The sequence below is a fragment of the Paramormyrops kingsleyae genome, chromosome 17 (genome assembly GCF_048594095.1).
Source record: "Paramormyrops kingsleyae isolate MSU_618 chromosome 17, PKINGS_0.4, whole genome shotgun sequence".
NCBI classification, from domain to species: Eukaryota; Metazoa; Chordata; class Actinopteri; order Osteoglossiformes; family Mormyridae; genus Paramormyrops; species Paramormyrops kingsleyae.
In genome coordinates, this window is record NC_132813.1 from 6,792,025 (window position 1) to 6,808,890 (window position 16,866).

The following is a 16,866-nucleotide window of genomic DNA, read 5'->3' on the forward strand; positions in this document are numbered from 1 at the left end:
TTTACTTTATATTAAACATACATTCATAATAGACACTCCTGGACAAAGTCTAGATCAGGCATGTCTTAATTCGGACTGCACGTTGCTATTTATTGCTGTTGTGTACTTTGTGGGAATAAACTGTTTGTTACATCTAAGGGTGCATCTGTGGGAAATCATAAAAGAAAAAAAACACTGTGTGAAAGTCTTAGGCAATCAAAGAAAATGTTCAAAGCTGTTTATCTTGGTAGTAATGGTATATTTGTTCAGGAAAAAAAACAATGTAACATTAGAACATACGCAAATCGAGAGTAACACAATAAAAATGAACAAGAATTTCTTCTGTTCTCCAAAAAGTTACCGATATCTTCTTAGGTGGCTACATGCACCGCTTTGGTCCCCAATCCTCTCCTCAGGGGCCACTCAGTCATTCCGTGTGTTTGTCAAATTTCATCACCAACTCTCTTAGCTAATTAACTTAATTAGTTAAATAACTCAGTGATGTATTGATTATCCAAACAAGGTGTGCTAGTAGTGGTGGAATCAAAAAATACTCTGGTGTACTGGATGGTTGCTGCAAATGCTGGGGTGATTTTACCAGAGGTTTTGAAATGGCTAAGCTGACACACTTCGATGGATGTAATATCATAGTTTTACACCAACATGAAGATCATTTAAACATAATTTTCTTAAACTGTCTGAGACTTTTGCACATCAGTGTATTTTCACAAGTCTCATTAAAAAAAAGTAAACCCGCGGACTGGTCTTCTATGCATCAGAACACCCTTACGTAGTTTCGTAATTCCTGTATAAGATGAACACTCCACAGAAGGTCAAGTACCGCGAGCTCAGCGCATGCAATAAAAGCCTCGGTATTGAGATTTTGAAAATTACCACGTGCAGTACAATCTCCTTTACTTGGTCGCTTTCTCTCTTGTTCCCTCTGATACACCTGTGCTAAGTCACAGATTGCAGATGTTCTGTTTTCTCCCCCCATTCAAATTGCTGTGTACGGAACAGCCCATTTTGTAAGGACTGAAAGGCAGTAGCATGCATTAAAGAAACAATGCTCTTTAATGAGTCTTTTTCGGGGTTCACTGTCTCGTCACTGACAGCGTTTTCAGGGCTGGAAAATGCAGTACAAATAATATAATTACTTCACAGGACTTGAACTAGCCACAGAACACGGATGAATCTTTTTTCTCTCTCTCTCTAAATAATCAAATTCTTGTTTCTGCCTTAATGTGTGACAAAAAGCTCCAGTGTTATCTCGAAGCCTTATTGTCTCTCTTTCTCCAACACCGTATTTCTTGAGCTTTGCCAGACATGCTGTGTTCTGCCTTTGCAGAGCTGCTGCCGCTGCCTCTGTGGCCTGGTTTGTGGCAGAACGGCACGTGTGCATGAATCAGGCTTTTCTGCTGCTGACCACAGCAAGCATCTGTGCGCGTAAGATGCATTACATACCCGTTGTCAGAAAGAGAAATTGGAAGTGGTTCATTTTAAATGGTATGGTTTTTATAGGACCACGGCCCTTTGCATATGATTGTATACTGTTACACAAAAACAACACAGGATGTAATTTGTGTCACAAATTTTATTAATTGCGAGCAAACACTAATAATCATTCTTATGTTTAGTGTTAATGACAGTTAAGGTAGTCCTCAAGCATAGATAGCATTGTTTTTAGTACATGAATCGGAAGGACTATATGTTTTTTTTTTCCCTTTAATCATTTTATTTTGTTGTCGAAACTGACTTATGAATGGATTGTGTCTTTAGTGTTTGTCGCTGTTTTTACATTGACATTAGTTATTAATATCCGTCCGTATCTGTATGATAGCATCACATGCTGACTTGGCTGGAGATGAATAATTTTTATTTTCTGTTCTATTTAGGGAATGTGACCTCATTGGATCGCAGGGGCTATATCTGAAGTCACCGACTGTCCCCCGGACGCCTTTTCGCGCTATACCTTCGAAGACATCTTGCTCTTAAACGGGGGATTAACGCACGCTCACTGCGCGCGGCGATATCAATGATGTAATGGTTTCCTCGCGTCGCTTCTCACGGGAGGGAGAGAAGAAAAAAAAGTCATCAGAACCGGCGTTTCAGCTGAATGTGGGCGGGGCCAACGCGCTGACGTCAATCGAAATGGTTAGGCGACGAGCCCTTGCTCCGCCCCATGTGGGTCTAGGGAGGGGGGAGGGAGCCAGGCTGAGCTGATCCCACGTGTGACGATCGCATTCCCGGCTCAGTAATATTCTCTTAGCGGGGCTTCGTGTAGCTTTTGCCGCGTCTGTGTGTGTTTGTTAGTTACTGGCTATAGTTGGGTTAGCTATGGAGGGAGACGGAAGCCAAGCCACATCTGGAAGCCCGAATGATTCACAACACGACCCGGGGTAAGGGAGCTAATTATAGCGACACTTTTTGCCTTAATTATTTTGTTGAGGCTACATTATTCAGACACAAATTTGTCCTCGCCTGTGCACAAGCAAATGTGTGTCTCCTGGACGCAGTGAGTTAACTACACCTTTGTTTGATCATATTTGCAAACGGGGCCTCCCCCCCTCTTTTTTCCAGGATAGCTTTCTGGGCTAGCTGTAACAGCTCTCTCGCTGCTGTCCTTGCCTCTCGTTTAGCTCGCTGTTTTTCTTTTTTTGTAGCTAGCTAAGTAGTTAGCTGCACGTCAAAATGGCCGATCTGACATCTGGACTCACTTGTGCCGTGTTTTCCCCTTACAGTAAAATGTTTATCGGTGGCCTCAGCTGGCAGACCTCACCAGGTGAGAGATTTTTCCGTCCGTGCCCGAGCGGCCGCCTTTGTTGTTGAGTTGTCTTGTTGTGTTGTTGTTGCAGCCGAGCCAGTCCGCCTGTGCCAGTCGCGATGTGCGGCGTGTGCATTGCCCTTGCGGGATATGCCCGTGTCTTATTTTAAATTTCCACTCATTTAGAGTCCTCTATTCGACCCCTGTGCACATCGGCCGTCGTCTCTTTTCTTCTTTTCCTCTTGTTTTTAAATCGAGGAAACAGCATTTGTTCAGTAAAAAAAAAGAAACTGCTTACTAAGAAAATAATGTCCCTCTTGTTTCGTTTGCAGACAGCCTTAGAGACTATTTCAGTAAATTCGGGGAGATCAGAGAATGCATGGTGATGCGGGATCCCACGACCAAGCGATCCAGGTAAAAAAAAAGGGACGTGTTTTCGGGGGTGCTCGTTTTTCACTTTACTTTAAATTCACACAATGACAGATGTACTTTTCCCTCCTATTGGTCGGCACGGCGGACTGTGGCGATCCAGTACTTTTATTTTACACATGAGTTGTGCTTTGTCCGCAATTAAATCGGCGCTTTGCAAAGGTGATACAATTTGACATTGACTTGGGACTTCAGGCGGATTCTTTTTGCTTTACCTCGCCGGCAGTGTCTGGTTTATTTTAAGCAAACAAAATTACAAATGTTTCAAAGTGCCGATCCATGTTTCCCTCGCTTGTTGATAAATATTGTAACTGTTTAAAAAGTAACCTTTTGTATACGGCTGAGGGCGTGTTAAAAGGCAGCGTTATTTTTTCCCCCTATGCAGTCGCCAAGTACCGTTTTATCGGCGTCTTAGTTTTACATGCATGTCTTTCTTTTGCGCTATTATTTTTATCTTTTTCCCATGATATTTAGCAAGACATATGTGTCGTAATTATTCTCTCCTCTAACCGCTCTGACTTAATTTTCTCTCTCTTTTTCTAGGGGATTTGGGTTCGTTACGTTTGCGGATGCTGCCAGTGTAGATAAAGTCTTAGCTCAGCCACACCACGAATTAGACTCAAAGACGGTATGTTTCTCGTTATTGATTTTATATATATGTATGTATGTATTTTTGGATGGTGTTTGTGCCTGTCTGTGATTAACGTGGTTTTTTAAAGGGCCACTGTCACATATTCCATTGTTTCCATTAGAGTTGCGCAGTGACATTATAAGTAATGTCATTAACACAGCAACACACACTGTTGACGCAAATAAGTAATTATGCTTTCCAACTCATGGCTTTCGTACCGTGTTCCTGCAGCTGCCTTATCTCAATTAACCCTTTCCATACCCAAGTCCTTCACTTCCCCAGTGCGCTTAAAGCACCACTTAATTGCTTTCAAAAGTGGCTTTTTTTACCCCCCTCCCTTTAGCTAAGCTTGAAATTGTATCCTACACTCTTTCTTTTCACTGCCACTCCTTTTAGTTATGGGATGATTTTTTTTTATTAGTCTGCCCTAGGATGTCAAAATGGTGATACAAGGCTTTATGCTGCCTTCGTGTGTATTTAAAACTGGGTAGATATGACATTCTCTGGGAGCGTTTTGTAATAATGGTTCGAGACACTTGTCAGTTTTACTCTGCGTGAAGAATGTGCCCAGAGAGCTTACCAGCACTGATAGAGCAGTTTACTGGAACATATTAATTTACCGCCCCCCTCCCTACCCCTAATATGTACTTACTCGAAACCTTTCAATAAAGCGGTATTAAAAGCTGCCCCCCACCCCACAGCCTAGCTTCGGGGGGGGGGGGGGGGCAGTTGTTATAAAGGCTTACTTTCTTCAAACGTTAATATTTATTTCAAAGGCTATTTAAGACCCTTTTACAGCAGCAGCGCCTGTTATGCCAGCGCACCTTTTAAAGAACCTTCCTTGAGCTATTTAACTGAGGAAATCAAAACTGCTGAAATACTGGGCTAGATATGTCCACATGTTTAAATTATATTTTTTAATAAACCTCTGCCTGTGATGATGTGACTGTGTTCATGTGTGGACAGATTGCATGTCGATCACATTTATTCTCTTGCTGGGTTTCTGACATTTGATATTGTGCTATTAAATAAAATTTAAGCAAATACTGTTTTGGTGGATACATGTGCACTTCTGGATTTAATGTATTGATGAAGCACAAATCCTCTAAATATGAACGATGCTTTTTTTCTTTGTAGTTTGAAGCTTTTGAACCATTGAATGCAATTTTGTCTGCAATTGTGTTGCTAAATGTGTTTTTTTTCCCCCTGTGCTGTTATATTGGTATTGAATTTGGCATCTAGGCTATTGCCTTTTTTGTTTTTGAAGATCAGAATGTTTTTAAATGTATGATTTAAAACTCAGATATGCTCTTTAATGTTTTTCAGTTTAATAAATTTGTAACAAATGCAGGTGTTGGATTGTTGGATTTGAATTTGAAAAATTATCATTTAAAAAATTATTTTCATTGTTGAGTCATGCTGGACATTTATTAAAAGGGTATGTTGGACATGGATAAAATGACAACACATTTTGTTTTTAAAATAAACAGGTTACAGTAAACAGGTGGTTATTCTAGGTTGTTCATCCATGCCTAATATGTCACTCAGTTGACGTTTTCTCTCCTGAGTCCCTATTTGTCATTAGCTGAAACTAACAGGAAACACTTGTTGGAAAACTCTGATTATTGGAGGAGTAGATCTCAGTTCTCCTTCTTGCAGTTTTTAGTCAACACAAAAGGTGCATGTAGATCATATAAATAATTTCTTGTTTCCACTCCGCTCATGTGTTGTAATTTTTAATTGTTGCAGATTAAAATAAAGGCTGGACGCTGAAACCTCTTGATTTAGCGTTGCTGAAATGTTGTGCTCCTATGTCTGTGCACTGTGTCAGGTGTGATCTGTCGGGCGCGTTTTCGTAGTGCCCGATAACATTGTGCATTTTTTTAAATAGCCGTTTAATAGCACAAACTCAGAAGAAGTGGTTTAAAACAAAATTAGATTTAAAAAAAAATTTCAGTGCGTTTCTATAAAAGTTGATCTCTGAGTGGAATGTGCTCGGAGGTTGGGGGGACAGGCAGTACCTGTACGCACAGCTGTCCCCAGCTGATTGAATTTAGCTGTGCAAACCGCAGAAGGATGCTTTTCATAGATGTCAATTTTTCTTTTAAATGAAAATACCTGGCCCTATAATTTTAATAATATTCGGCTAGGCAGCCTGGCACCTGGGCTCAGCTACGGTGGAGAGGTGTGTGAAAGCGACTGCCGGTTAACCTCCGCAGGAGGTCATTCTGTCTGCTGTCTGTGTGGCTGTTTATGTCTCTCTCTTATTTATGGCGTTACTCGCTGGTGGATTGGCGGTGGCCTGCGGGGTTCATCAGCCGAGCGAGAACCGTAATGTTCTCGTGCTTCTCGTCGTTACTTCAGCTTCCTCACCTGTGTGTGTGTGTGTGTGTGTGTGTGTGTGTGTGTGTGTGAGAGAGAGAGAGAGAGAGACAGCGCCTTATGACCATCCAGTGCCTGTGTTCTCCCTTGTGATCGCTGGCAGAGGCGACGGCTTTAACTCATTATAACATTATTTGGCAAGTACACGGGTGGACCGGCAGCAGAATGGCAATGAGGGGGGGGTTGTCGTGTGTAAAAATGCATGCCGGAGGTTAGCCTGGCATCGCAAGGGTGCGAAATGCTGCTTATGTTTTTTTTTTTTTCCTTTTCTTTTTATTTAATCAGTGTAGCACATTTGCCTATTTGAGACACTTGGAGGTTCGGTCCGCTCGGCTGCGGGGGTGGAGGGGAACATCGCGGCTGCGATCGGTGTGTCAGGGAGGCAGATCGAGGGTGACGATGCCAGGAGGAGGTGGGGGACGCGGGAGCGAGTGTCGGAGGAGCGGTCCCGGCAGTCGGGGCCGTGCATGTGCGGCAGCGCTCTCTGTTTAAGTTGTGAAATTGAGTGGCAGCAGGTGAACCGTGGCCTCGCTGATAAGAGCACCTCTCTGATCTTGCTGCAATCGACGGTCCGCTTCTCTCTTGTCCCCCCCCCCATATACCAGCAGCCCCCTCTGCCCAAACACGTCATGTACACTAACGAGGGCTTATCCAGCGTGGCGGGCCAGAACCCTCCCTTCTCTGTCTTCCCCCCGGGGATCTGAAATATTCTCTGCTCTTTTATTTTATTTTATTTATTTATTTATTTTTAAAACCTCCTGGAGCTGCTGTTGCTTCTCGTTGAGTCAACCCGGCATCTCCTCACAAAGGAGGAGCCCTCAGATGGGGGCTCCCTGCCCGGTTTGCGGAAGCGCGCCTCCTCCCCTCGCCACACTGCTTACCTTTTTAAATTGTAAAGCAGTTTTTGTTGTGTTTTTTTGTTTTGTTTAAGCGCCCAGGTAAAGCTGGCGCTAAGCTGAGGCCTGGTTTTCACGCGGCGCTTTCAGGATCGCGCCCCGGAACGGCTGGCGGGCTGGTTAGGCTTCCGGAAAGGTGCGTCCAGGTGGGTCTGCGGAATGAGCTTTGGGGCGCGCAGACGTGCCACCCTGCACTGCATCAGCGCAGCCTCATCGCATTTCTAGACGCTGCTTCACCTCTGGTCGCATCAATGCTGCCATTTTCTTTTCTTGTTTTCTCGTTCTGGTTTTCATATAAGAATAATTTTTTTTTCTTTCCAGGCGTACTTTATTTATATATTTTGTTATATTTAAATTCATTTATTTGACACTTTTATCCAAAACAATGTACACTTTTTTTTTTTTTTTTGAGTGAACAGGGTCAGTCAGTCCCTGGAACAGTTAGGATTAAGGGCCTTACTCAGATGTCCAGCAGTGATGTCATTGTCTCAAACGGAGGGATTTGAACCGGCGACCTTCCGGGCTCCCTCCCACCATGTTTGTGGTGTTTCAGGGGCATGCCCCTCAGGCAGAAAGGGACGCCGTGCTTTTCGGCACCCCCGTCAGGTTCATTGTTGGGTAATTGGGCCGCTTCTGGAATGCTTGGTATTGGCGGGGTTATCTGTCAGACATCGCAGATATTAATAATTTCTCCCGTGGTTGTCAGAGATCATTAGGCACTATTACTGGTGCCCATTCAGCAGTTATTTGTGGGGGGGGGGGGTGTCTCTTCCGTCTGTTAGACACCCAGTTCTGTATTCGAATGCACATGAGCTGGTGTCTGGTGAATAATTTACATCGCAATTCATCTTGGCTGATAACCAGTTTGTTTCTGATTTATGTAATCGGATGTGTGCAGTTATTGTGAAAATGTCGGTGTCACGTGACCCACGGGCCGGTGTCTGTGAATGTGAACGTGACCCATGTTTGTGTTACTTCTGCCTGCTTTAATTTTGACAAAATGGAATTAAGAAGTTAATTTTGGGCCCTGTCACGGTGTGTCGTCTATTTCTAGAAGAAACGCATCAGGATAAAGCAGTTTAATTTACAGATCCCATTTCCTCGAGTGCAATTTCACTCTTCTACCATTAGGTGGAGTAGTGGTTAGGAACTATACTTGTGACCTGAAGTTTCACACTTCAAAACTTTTACTCAAGTATAATTCCAGGCTGCAGTTGGTTTAAGTATCTGTGTATGAAATGATAAGATATGCAAACTATTTCTGTAGGTGATGTTAATGATAATGCGGCAGTGTTATTAAGTCATTTAAGATGGCTGTTTCTGATTGGCTTAACTCATAGCTTGTGCTATTTCTGAAGCGCTGTGTTTTATGAAGTATTTAACCCTAAACCTTTTTCTTGGTCCTTATGAATGGAAAGACATTTCCTACCATGTTGCAGTGTGTATTCCTGTAACAATCCACTAATGCACTTTCTTTCCTGAAGTCATTTCTGCCCTGGGAAGAGATGTTAACGTTTGGGGGAGGGGAGGGGGGGTTTAGCAGACACTGTGAACTATTCATAGCATTCAGGGCCGAGCGATAATTGCCAAATGGGCCCCGGACTCTCTGCTTGCCTGCTGCTTTGTCCGCTCGGGTGCCGGTGTGTGGGGGAACAGAGTCGCCGTTCCTCAGCGGTGACTTATGGTCAAAGTGCGTTTCCGGGTCGCAGTAACCAAATGACGGGGTGACTGCTCTGTCTTCCTGTGGCCATAGGCCGTGTACACGAGCTTCTGCCTGTTCTGCACATCATTACTGGTTATATTTTTGGAAGAAGAGAGAGAAAGGGATGACGTATATTTTTTTTGTGTGTGTGTGTGTGTGTGTGTGTGTAAAAATAGCAAGTGAGATGAACAGATCACAAGGAAAGCGAGAGAGAGAGAGAGTCCCTGAATGGTCCCATAGATTGTTTTGGATTCCTTTTATTCTGGGTTTAAGTGGTTTTGTTTTTCAGAGCTAGTGTTATTTAAATGTGGTCGATATCTACTTTTGAGGAGAATTGGGCCTCAGCCGGTCTTCGCCAGCGCTCTGCCTGGCACCAAGGCGCCTAGAGGTGTACCCGTAAACACATCGCATTTTTATTTCCCCCTGCCGCTTAATTGGAATCGATGAAATCAAAATGGGTCATTGACTGTGCGTCACGGTAACCTCTGGAAATAATACGGGGGTGGGGGGGGGGTGCAGGAGGGGGAGACCACCTGGATCTCTGAAGATGGCCTTCAAAGGCTGATGGTAGCGATGTCCTTTTGGGTTTTGGAAGGGCCTGGAATGAATCGTAATGAATCTTGGATGAAAGCAGTGTTCAGGTGTCTGTCACTCTACAGGATTTTTTTCCCCCCTCTTCTTTTGTTAGTTTTTTTTTTTTTTAGATCATATTTATGCTCGTAAGTTAGCATTAGTATTGTGCTAAAAAAGGACAGAACAGCCGTCTGAGTCGAACCTCGCTGCACCTGCGCCCACCTTGTCATCCAAAGCTGAGACAGCCTCTGTCCCTTTAAGATCAGGTGTGGAAAATCCTCTGAAGATTTGAGGATGATCCAAAAAAAATGAACCGGCTCACATCTGCTTTGATTTTCCTAAATACATGATGTTTCTTTTTGCACTGATGCCTTCGATCTTTTCAAGGTAGTTCATTGTTAGTTTTATGTCGTTTGGTTGATAAAAAAAAAAATAAGTTTTTAAAGCTGGCCATTAGGCTATAATAAAAATATCGGCCTTATGGACAGTTCGGCCTCTAGCACACGTAGGAACGCCAGAGTAAAAGTGGCACATCTCTCCCTCTTCTTGAGCTGTGGTGCGTCGAATGACTTTAACAGAAATACTCTGCTAATTCTGAGAAACGCCGCTCCCCGCGTTTGCCGTGGTATGAGCCAAACGCTACAAATGTAATTAGTGAGGACGATAAGCACTGTAAGGAACGTGGGAGAGTGGAGGTGCTGATCTGATTCTCTGCCTGTGTTATTACAGGGGGGGGGGAGGGGGGGCTGCATCTCACACTCGCGGGTAAAATGCTGTGATTGTCTGCATTTATTATCCTTTTTTTTAACCCCTGCCCCCCCCCCCCCCATTCTGTGCTTGCTGTTCCTTTCTAAATGTGTAAATGAAAGTATGATTTGTAATGTTTACATTCTCGCTGTTTTTTTCATCCCTCCGCAGATCGACCCCAAAGTTGCCTTTCCTAGACGCGCCCAGCCCAAGGTAAGATGCAGACTTGGGTCACCTTCTCTCGCTGGTTCTAGATGAGCAGGCCCGTTTGCGTTTGGACCTTCTGATTAGTTTTTATCCTTCCGGGAATGTTTCTTTTCCATCTGGGGATGGGGCTGGATTTTCTTCGTTCCATTTCCTCCCAGCTAATTAGCATATGGCAGAAGGGGATTCTGGTCTGGGAGAATGGTATCCCAGACATCCCCGGGAAGAGGGAGCTTTGTGTCGATACTGTATGGAACCTGGAGCCGTTTGTGTAATGAGCGCTAACCTAGCGCTTGACGTCCGCCGAGGAGGTTGGCCTGCTGCGATGGCGGCGATTTCTCGTTTTTTTGTGGAAATAAGCGCCCATTGATAAGCCCCCGCTCTGTGTAATAGACTTTGACGTTTCCCGTCGGCCCGGTTCTGGCCATTCCTCACCAGAAAATTGCGGCGCGCAGCCTGAAAGAAGAAGAGGAGCCCCTTTCACTTCAATTATACTCATGGCCCAAAAAGCCTTTCTGGCCAGAACAGGCCGAGATCGGTAATGAATTTTTTCCTTCGCGTGGTGAACAGAGGAGTATTGTTCCCGGCGAGTTCAGGTTTCAGACGGGGAATTGGCAGCGAGCTCCTTGAAAGCTCGGCCGCTCGCCTGCCTTGGGAATATCGGCGTATTATTGAGGAAAAGTACCAAAGACCGGCTCAGAGTGAATGGTCTCTTTCTTCTGCATTTATTTTGCTTGTTTTCCGATTTTTGAGCTTTAACCGGTTCCCGGGGCGTCCGAAGGCGCCGCGAGACGCGAAGCGCTCCGCCATGGCATTACCGCATCCTCGTTGGCCGACCGTCGTCCGGACGGTGTCTTTCGGTTAACCCGGGGCTTTACGCCATGGTGGTGTCTTGAGCCGGGGCCTGGCTTGTTAGTTAAGATGGGTTTATTTGTCTTAAGAGGAGAACGCGGGCCTCTTATGGACGATGGGATTAAGGCTCTGAGATTAGCATTGCTGTGCGTGTTTGTTTCTGCTCTGTTGCAGGTGGTAATTCGATGCTGGTCCCGGATTCACGTCGGTCCCGTTTTCGTTGAATCTCAGGCGCTGGTTCTGGTGCCAGCCCTGCAGTCCCGGCCCGCCGTCTAAGCCGCGTTTCTCCCCCGTCGTATTTAGGTCAGGTTACGCCTGCGGTCAGGTGACCGCCGATTGCGGCGGAGGTGGCAGCCTGAGCACTTGATGTGAGAACTTCCGGTGCCCGTCCCAAAATGCCCCCATGGCTCCTTCCCATGACCCTCTCCGACCCCCCCCCCCCCCCCCCCCCCCCCCCCTCTGTTATCCACCTTTCACCGTGGGGACACCTCTGAAGGTAACAGCTGTCTATGGTGCCGTTTGTCCGGGAAGTCGTACGGGAGACGCCCCTGGCTGGGGGGCAGCAGGGCGGATCTCGTGCCCCCGCTCTTGCCCGGCTCTGTACACCGAGTGCCTCTGGGTACCTCTTTGTGTCTTTGTGTTTGGCAAACCAGTCATGGAGGAAAGTGATTTCCGCTGGTGCGTCCCTGCCCCCGCTGTGTGCGTAGCCTGCTAATATCACAGGGTTTCACAATATTAGAGAAGCCTTTATGGGCGGGGGGGGGGGGGGCGGCGCAGACATCCTGGGGTCCCTCTGCCTTAATCTGGGGAGGCCTTCGCTGTGTGTTTGTCTTTGTCTGTATCCATACCAGGGTTGCCAGATTTCGATGTCCAGCATGTTGCGGGCTTTGCCACCAGATGCATGGATTCTGCCGCTGGTCCTCTGCGTGCCCAGACACGATGTTTCTTAATTGATAATGGGAGTCTGGCCACCTCGGTGGGGGCTGAATTCCGAAAGGCTTGTTGTTGCTCTCTGGGGTGAGCAGGAGGCTTTGTGGTTGGGGGGTGGTTGAAAAAGCTGCTGTGTTCACTCCTGGCTGCAGTTCTATTCTATGAATCACAATCACTCCCATCCTCCCCCCCGAACAGTCATCCGGCGATATAAACAGGGCTGGGGCTGTTATGGAGCGCTGAGCGTGTTTCGTCTTGCCGCCCTCAAATGAGTCCCGCCGCTTGCCGATGTGCCACGGCGTGCCGGCTTTGGTGCCTCTTCTCCGGGGGGCGGACGCAGTACTTCCAATTACGTGGTGAGCAAGCAAGGTCTGTTTTCGGTCTACAGCGTGGATTGCCTTCTGCTTTTCCCTCCGTCCGCGAGACGCTCCGAGTCACGGTGCAGGCCGAGGCTTGGTGTCCCAGGCGTGTCTTGCCCGCAGCACGATGCCCACGAAGCGAGGAAGTGAGCACAGATTGTCCCCTGGCTGATCTCGGCGACGCATCGCTTCGGAAACCCTGCTCACAGGGGCTGTTCGTGGACACTGTCCCCCTCCTCTGGACATACTGCGAAAACATGTCCTCTGTAAAGTGACATTTTGAGAGGAGAGTTTGTTGCACCATAATCGCTGGGCAGGAAGCGCTGTTCGACGTCAGATAGGGCGATTTAGCTAGCTCACGTATGCGTTTGAGGTTAGCTGCGATAAACGGTCAGCGCGGCCTGAGCGCTTATCTGTCGTAACTAGGTGACCTACCTAGTCGATGTGGTTACGTAACGATCTGGGTTAGTGGCTCGTGGTTTCAGGTTTCTTCGGCATGCCCCTCGTTCTCAGGTTTCTCGTTTTACTTTGGCAAAGGCAGCGCAGCCAGGAGTCACCCCCTGCGTGGCATTTATGGGTGACCTTTGTCTCACAGCTGACCCCCCTAAAGGTGTGAAATGGGCATCGCTTGGCCCTTAAAATTGGAGAGGGTAGGTGAAGCTGTGTGTGTGTGTGTGTGTGTGTGTGTGTGTGTTTGTGTTTCTATGTCTGCGTGTCTCTCTGTGTCTGTGTGTTTGGGTGTCTGTGCCTGTGTGTGTTTGGGTGTATGTCTTTGTGTGTGTGTCTTTGTGTGCCTGTGTGTGTGTGTGTGTGTGTGTGTGTGTGTGTGTGTGTGTGTGTGTGTGTGTGTGTGTGTGTGTGTGTGTGGAGTGTTTGCAGTTTACTTAGACTTGACAACCTTTACAAGCTGCATTAGGCTTGAGTTACTTTAACCGGATTACTAACTACGGATGTTAAACCAGAACTATTCAGTGTTTCGTGTCTTTAAATTCCTCTTATTGTGATCTTATTTTCCATCCGCATGGTCAGCTTGTCTCCTTTCAATGCGTGTCAGCTGGGTGCTTTGGAAATTTAAAAATAGACATGTTTACACTTTAGCCATGGGTTAGCTGGTTAGTCTTTAATCCAAATCCTAATAATTGTCTTTCATTAAGGAGCACGATTTTGCATGTAGTCAGTCAGCATGCTCTCCGTAGGTAGTCAGCACGCCCGGGAACTTGAAATATTTGAAGAATCTTTGTATTATTGCTGCGTTAATTCCGTTAAATTGAACGTTGTTTATATAGTGCTCCGGAACGCTTAACGGAGACTTATAGCGGATCAGCGGCACAGACTGACGTAACTGCGGTTCAGGTTAACGTGGCGGTGACTGGCGAGGGGAGTGGACGCAGCCGCCGGCAGAGGAAGAGAGATGGAGGGAGAGAGGGAGAGGGAGAGAGGGAGCTGGAGGTGCTGCTGATATAGCGAAAGCGGAGTTTAGTGGCCAGCCCGAATCTGGCTTAATGCTGACGCCGGCGTGAAATGTGGCGCTGTTCTCGGTGTGCCGTCGCTGTTCTCGGTGTGCCGTCGCTGTTCTCGGTGTGCCGTCGCTGTTCTCGGTGTGCTACACGTCAGGGCCACGGTTGTTAAATGGGCTGAATTTTCCCTGAGCTTAATCTCCTGCCCCCCCCCCCCTCCATCCGGTGCCGTTTCTGCTGCTGGTGCGCGTGCGATTGGCCGATCGGAGCACGCGGGTCAGGTGATGTGGGTGCTGAAGGGGAAGAGTTGTGTGGAGATAGAAACCATCCCTGCCAAGTCCCCCCCCCCGCCCCATCTTTTCCTTTCTCTTTTAATGAAGTCCAAAGGTGAGGCTGTGTATAAGGCTGACTACCCACTCCCCCCACACCTGACCCAGCCCCCCAACCTAACTCCCCCCCCCCCCCCCCCCCCCAAGGCCCATCTGTCTGGCCCTGCCAGGAGAGTCTCCAGCTCAGGAGCCTGTTCTCACTCCACAGCTCAGCTCTCTGCCTCCAATTAGGATCCCGTGTGCCATGTCCTCCCGCTGGCTTCGCTTTCATTGGGTCATGCTCGGTAACGGGAGACGGGGTGGGCGGGAGGGGGGGGGGGTAGGTGATGGGACAGGACGTCTCGGCCGTTTGACAGGTCCGACGTGAAGCTCTGCTGCTTTCGCATTTTTCTGTGTTTTTAAAGGGGCATGTCTGTTATTTACGGGAAAAATAATATGATTTCAAGGGAGCTTTTCAGGGAGCTTTTCAGTAGAGATACATTTAGCTTGTATTTGTGTGTGTGTGTGTGTGTGTGTGTGTGTGTCTGTTGTGTGTGGTATTTATTGCATTGACATTGTGGAACCCCCATAATAAAAGGCAAACACAAATGTCAGTGTTTATGTGTGTTTGTGTGTGGATTATGTTTCTATTACATTGTGGGGACCAAATTTTGACGTTGTGTGGACCATTTTTCAGGTCCCCACAAAGACCTGTGACTGCAGTCAGAAAGTAAAAATGAATTAGAAAAGAAGGGAGATCCCCACAAAGATGTGTGCATGGTGTGTGTGTGCGCGTGAATGTGATTGTGCGCATCGAGTGTGTCCGCGTGAAGGTGATTGTGCGCATCCAGTGTGTGTGTGTGCCTTATTTTCCTGGAGTTTCCTTAAGTGTAGGAAAGACCTCACATTATCGCAAATGCACATGAAAAACACGAAAATAAAAACTGGGTCCTGATTATAACGGGAGCGTCAATCGGATAATGTACTTGGCCTTGAGCTAATGGGCCCCCGGCATCGCCGTGGAGCCCCCCCCCCGACGCCTGCACACCCAGAGGGAGCTTATGAACAGCCCGGATTCAGCATGCGGAGGGCCGAGGTTCCCCATCACCAACCTGACCACCACTTCCCACAAGAACCGCCTTTCCCCATCCTGGTAGGCGTCATCACATCTCCTGTCGTTCGCTGCAATTTTGTGGCATGATGGGAAATTGCCGGTTTGTGGTTTCGCTGGTCTTGGACAGTCCGGGAGAACAGCGCTGGCGGGGAGCAAGATATTATGGATTCGTGTCACTTTTATTGCTCTTGCTTTTTAAATTCATGCTTCTTATAAATAGGAAATTACAGCTGATAGTTTTTAATAACAATTTAGTAATTTGAATGCCTTTGTATGTTATTCTGGCCGTCCATGCATCTTGGGGTCTGTTGGTACTGCCTAGCTGGCTCAGTGCTTTTACTGCGCCAATGTAAATAAGAACATCCCCCCCCCCCCCCCCCCCCCCCGGCGTTTTGTGACTTGATGGTGTCGTCTGTGGCGCAGCGACCTGAAGGGGGCGTGGTGGTGAGCGTTCCGCTTGCCACTTTAGGGGTCCTTTTGTCTCAATGGTCTCCCTCTCCCTTCCGCGGCCCCTGCCTCGTGTTTTATTCAAGCCAACCATTCAAAGGGTGCTGGGCTCTGTGATAATATCGGTTAGGATGGCGTTCAGGCAGCGGGAGAAGGGGGGGGGGGGGGGCACTGCAGTTAGCCTAGCAAAAACTGATGTTGAGTGACATTAATGAGGAGAGCGGCCAGGCAGGAGGAGGAAAGCTACGTCCCCTCTCAACACGGCTGGCTAACAAAGGTTTTCCCCAGCGCCTGGACGCATGGGAGAGGGGCACTCAAGACCCCACCGCCCCCCCCCCCCCCCAGCTCCTTATTCAAATTCACATCCTGTGCCTTGGAAACAACACAAATGTCTATCAAAGTTCCTCTTAGTTGTATAATGTGCGCCTTGGTAATCTCCGCGTGGCTGGCCGCGGGGTCAGCTCCGTGCCGCCGGCGAGCATAATAGATAGCGATTGGGTGATAATGCAGCTCCCGAAAGCGGAGAAGCGCGGCATTGTGGGATACTGAATGGGGACGATGAGCCCCCAGCGATAAGAACCTTAAAGAAACAAGGAGACATCCGCTTTCCGGGACTGGGAGTGTTCCCGCCAGCTTGTGGGTGTGCAGCCATACTTTTATTACCCCCCTCTCTGACTCTGCGGTTCCCAGGATGCGTGAGGTCCCCCCCCCGTGGGTAAATCCTTTCATTGATGGTGCAATGGGGGTTTTCGTCACAGGTGAAGGATGGATGGTGACTCGATGGTTGCTGCTGGGTGACAGTAACTCTCGCTGAATGGAGCAGTTTACTAGGATTTGGCCGTAATGTTTTGTCAGGTTAAACATGTTTCAGATTTCTTTCACCAGCCCCCTTCCCCCCCTAAGGCTGAATTACCTGAACTGTTAACCGCCTCCCCACTCCAGTCTCTCTTTTAAGTTCCTGTGTATTTTGATGTTTAATTCTACTTGTTTACTGGACGTATTTAGGTGACGTTTGACCTTGCCGATTTGTTGGTGAAGGACGTTAGCGGTGGGGGCAGGATGTGGCGTGGCGTATCCACGGCGCTGCTGAAT

General features: G+C 47.4%; 1 protein-coding gene across 5 annotated transcripts in view; it reads left to right on the forward strand.

Moving 5' to 3' along the window:
* Window positions 1-1,927: 1,927 nt before the first annotated feature.
* msi2b (musashi RNA-binding protein 2b) overlaps window positions 1,928-16,866 on the forward strand; it is a 171,204-nt gene continuing 156,265 nt past the window's right edge. For 2 of the 5 annotated variants that reach the window (XM_072701571.1, XM_072701572.1), the window contains exons 1-5: window positions 1,942-2,378; window positions 2,721-2,761; window positions 3,076-3,157; window positions 3,716-3,800; window positions 10,275-10,316. In XM_072701571.1, coding sequence (XP_072557672.1) covers window positions 2,317-2,378; window positions 2,721-2,761; window positions 3,076-3,157; window positions 3,716-3,800; window positions 10,275-10,316 — 312 coding nt within the window. In that variant the 5' untranslated portion in view covers window positions 1,942-2,316. Of the gene's footprint in view, window positions 2,379-2,720; window positions 2,762-3,075; window positions 3,158-3,715; window positions 3,801-10,274; window positions 10,317-16,866 lie in introns of all 5 variants that reach the window. The other 3 variants (XM_072701569.1, XM_072701568.1, XM_072701570.1) reach the window with 3 other exon arrangements.